General features: G+C 40.5%; 1 protein-coding gene across 1 annotated transcript; it reads right to left on the bottom strand.

Annotated features, from left to right (window-relative positions):
* Window positions 1–1,163: 1,163 nt before the first annotated feature.
* LOC139540874 (ubiquitin-ribosomal protein eL40 fusion protein-like) lies at window positions 1,164–3,437 on the bottom strand. The gene is made up of 5 exons (XM_071344892.1): window positions 3,135–3,437; window positions 2,562–2,673; window positions 2,333–2,419; window positions 1,757–1,859; window positions 1,164–1,330 (listed from the first exon to the last, which is right to left on the bottom strand). Exons 2-5 carry the CDS (start codon window positions 2,662–2,664, stop codon window positions 1,237–1,239), a joined length of 387 nt encoding a protein of 128 aa, XP_071200993.1. The 5' UTR covers window positions 2,665–2,673; window positions 3,135–3,437; the 3' UTR covers window positions 1,164–1,236.
* Window positions 3,438–4,115: the final 678 nt, after the last annotated feature.

Here is a 4,115-nt window from a genome sequence, read left to right as displayed (position 1 = left end):
TGTAGTAGTAGTAGCCAGTTAACTACAGAGCTCTCTTTAAAATTGAGGCACATCAGTCATTAAGATGTATGAATTTTCCTTCGCTTTGGGGTCTCAGTATTTCACTTGCCAGCAATTTCTTTTTAATTTGTTTTGAACACAAGCTCTACTTTACAATGCCATAAAATCCTGTGTACTGTACTTTCCTATTCACCTCTTTTACATGACTTTATCTTGTAAATTATTTGTTGGTTGTGTACAAGTGCATCAAGCATAAACATGTTGGCCTTATCAGAAATCTTGCTTGCATACTGTTCAGTAAAAACAAATATCAGCCTACTGAGAATGTGTCAACTAATGCGCAATTGCGTTGATTCCCACCTTTAGTGCATTCCCTCATAATGAACGATCAGCTGTTGTCGAACAATTTTTTTCAAGTGTGCAACAAATACTGAACAGATAAACGCAACATGTAAAGTGTTGGCACTAAAATGAGCAGTTTTGTCACAACACAGATGTCCCAAGTTGGAGTGTTCTGACTGCAATAATATCCAGAGCATTTAATGTTAATTTCTCTACCATAAGCCACCTCCGTTGTTTTAAAGAATTTGGCAGTACGTCCGATCTGCCTCAACCGCAGACCACGTGTAACCACGCCAGCCCCAGACCTCCACCTGCGGGATTGTTTGAGACCAACCACCCGGACAGCTGATGAAACAGGAGTGTTTGTAATAAAGCCCTTGTGGAGAAAAACTAATTTTGATTGGCTGGGCCAGTCTCCCAAGTGTGTAGGCCTATGCCCAGTCGTGAAAACGATAAATTATGCCCTATTGAAAATGTTTATTTTTGTCTGTGTAGATTAAAAGCCAAAATTAGTGACATTTTAAACTGGCATTTAAAGCACACTAAATTAAAAAAAAAAAAAAAAAGCCTGCCATTTCAAACACATGTATGTGAATTCAGACAGCCATTGTGCGTTTGTCAGCTTCATTTGGGGCTGGTTCAATTAATTTGTCACACAAGTATGTACGCAAGTCACCTTGAATTGTCTGGCTATTTGATTTGTTTTAATGTTTTTTTGAGCTGTCCATGCCCTCATGAAGGCCTGACTATCAATCAAATTCAGACGGTCCTTTAGCTCAGACCGTTCAATTGTGGATTAACTTTACATCAAGGCCAGGCAATGTCATTTAAAAAAAATGTTTATTTTACATAACAGTTCTGCATATGTCCCACAGAAAGCACCAAGCAAACAGTTTACTTCAGCTTCTTCTTGGGGCGCAGGTTGCTGGTGTGTCCACACTTCTTCTTGCGGCAGTTGACAGCACGAGGATGGAGGCGAGCGTAGCACCTGCAGCACAAAAAGGCTCAGAACTGTCCAAAGTGTGTAGTCCAGCGGTGTAAACCACTGCCAGCTAGCGCTCCAAATGGGTTAATTTGAACTAATACATTATACTGATTAGCTACCCAGTCTTTTCAGACTTATGAAATCTGAATGTGTGGGATATGGTTGACGTGAAACAGAATTAACAGGTCCATTGTCCAGTCATCCATTCAAGGGGACACTCTCACATCAAGGGGAATTAAGTTGTCCTTTAACAGAGCAACATTACTGCAGTTGCTGAATGTTGCATTTCCATCACCTCAATCTCAAATGTGCATTTAGGTTTCTTAATGGTAAATTGACAACTAAAAATAAAGGGTGAGTTTAAAGAAACGCTCCAACCTTAACTATTTTGTAAAAACAGTTGTCATTACCGGCATTAAGTTTACTTACTTGCGGCAGATCATTTTGTCGCAGTTGTACTTCTGGGCCAGCTGTCTCAGAGATGGCTCAATGATGCCTCCACGCAGGCGCAGCACAAGATGCAGGGTGGACTCTGGAGGGGAACAAACATAGTACTTTTGTACACTTTTTAGCCAGTAGTTCTGAAACTAGCACGCACAAGTCAAAAGTGGTCCCCAAAAATGTTGTACTACATCACATGTACTGATATGTGCACCACATCATTGTACGCCCTCTCGTTCTGCTGTGCGTGCATCTTGCTAGCTGTCACTCAAATGGCAAGAGGCTGAAGCTCATTGGCTGAAAATAATTTAGGGGGCTGACCCAAGTGGGAGAAAATAGCACACAAAGCTTCCAGAAAAGAACTTTCTAACTATCTTAGGTAAAACAGTAATTCTGCTCATAGATAATGCATGTATGAACTACACATTGACACATCCAGCCTGAAGCAGGTTTTAAAAAAGTATAGCCCCAAAGTATGTCTTTAAAAGCACCTGTACCTTTTCACATAGGGCTAACTCATAACTTTGAGCAGCATTACATGCTCTCATTAACTCATTCTCTTACCTTTCTGGATGTTGTAGTCTGACAAGGTGCGACCATCTTCAAGCTGTTTTCCAGCGAAGATCAGACGCTGCTGGTCAGGAGGAATACCTGAGAATAGAAAGCACATTGATGACCCACTAATGAAATCACTCATGCACAGTGCTAGTATCAAAGTGTAAAATCCACCTCCCCTATGTAAATAAAACAGCCATACAGTATGACAAATGAGCTACAATTAAACTTAAAATACCTTCCTTATCCTGGATCTTGGCCTTGACATTTTCAATAGTATCGCTGGGCTCAACCTCAAGGGTGATGGTTTTCCCCGTCAACGTCTTCACAAAGATCTGCATCTTGGCAGGCTGTTGGGAGAGAAATTGGTGCGAGTTGGTGGCAAGTTAGCAGATTTATTTTAGAAGCTTGTTAACTAGCGGAGTCTGCTACTCCCTGGCACCAAGAATGGAAATCCACAAACAATGCTATGGAAGTCCACAACTCAGTCATTAACGAATATTAATCTCTTTGGAGGACAATAGTGAACACGCTGGCTATACCATCGGCAATAAGAATGAGTATCCAACCACCTCGCTAACGTATTAGCTAGCCATCAACTGCGGTCCAGCCAGTGCTTCTAATAAGGCCTCTGCCACATGCTGGAGCTCGTATTTCAATACTCATATTTACACATCTAACATGAGATAACCAAATGGCTACTGAGACACGTATATGGTAGCGGGCAGACACTGGTGTATTTCTATGACATTATTAATGCGTATTCTAGTCAATTTCCCAAAAATGGTTATGGACAAAAATGTGAACCCACCCGGCTGCTTGCTGAGCCTCAACGAAAAGAGTCTGTACAAGGCGGAAGTTATATTACATCACATCCTCTTCTGCTTCGCACCAGCTTTTTTAATTTGCACAAATCTGTTTGATTAATCCTGACTCTACTAACAGCAAAATGTGGGGAAAGTTAGCTTCAGGATCATATAAAGTTGCAATATACTACCGGTATCACTAAATTGTATCCTCAAACGAACACAAACGATCAGTCGCTTGGATCAGGTGTTAGATAATTACATTTTACTGCCACCCTCTGGTGTGACTGAGTAAACTTCTCTGATGAGGTCATTTATATTACCATACCTGTCTCAAGTGTGTATTATTTAATAATTTATTTGACTATATAATGAATTTATCAGTGGTGGGAGAAATGGGGAAGACAGGTTCACGGTAATGGATGAAAATATGTCACATTAACTCCATTTAAGATGCTCTCACAACAACTCTTAAGTTTCAAAACAACATCTTCCTAATTGCCATGCAAACAGCGTTGATACTGTACGTGAACGTGAGGCAAGGCACATTTATATTGTAAGGTTATCCACAGAAATGCTATTATGAATAAAATACTATTTTTTATGATATCTAATTGAACCCACCCGGCTGCTTGCCTTGTTACAGTCTTGTCCCATCACTGCAACTCCCCTATGGACTCAGGAGAGGAGTCAGGAGAGGCTTGCTTATCCCAGAAGCCAGCTGCACCAATGTGTCGGAGGAAACACCGTCCAGCTGGCGACCAAAGTCAGCTGAAGAGCTGACAAGGTAAAAATATGTCATTCTGCCCCTGAACAAGGCAGTTAACCCAGGCTGCCATTGAAAATAAGAATTTGTTCTTAACTGACTTGCCTAGTTAAATAAATGTGAAATCCATAGATTAGGGCCTAATGAATTTATTTCAATTGACTGATTTATAAACTGTAACTCAGTAAAGTTGTTGAAATTGTTGCATGTTGTATTTATA

Source organism: Salvelinus alpinus, chromosome 16 (genome assembly GCF_045679555.1).
Source record: "Salvelinus alpinus chromosome 16, SLU_Salpinus.1, whole genome shotgun sequence".
Taxonomy (NCBI): domain Eukaryota; kingdom Metazoa; phylum Chordata; class Actinopteri; order Salmoniformes; family Salmonidae; genus Salvelinus; species Salvelinus alpinus.
The sequence above is the reverse complement of the archived record's forward strand: the minus strand, read 5'-3'. Positions and strand labels throughout refer to the sequence as shown.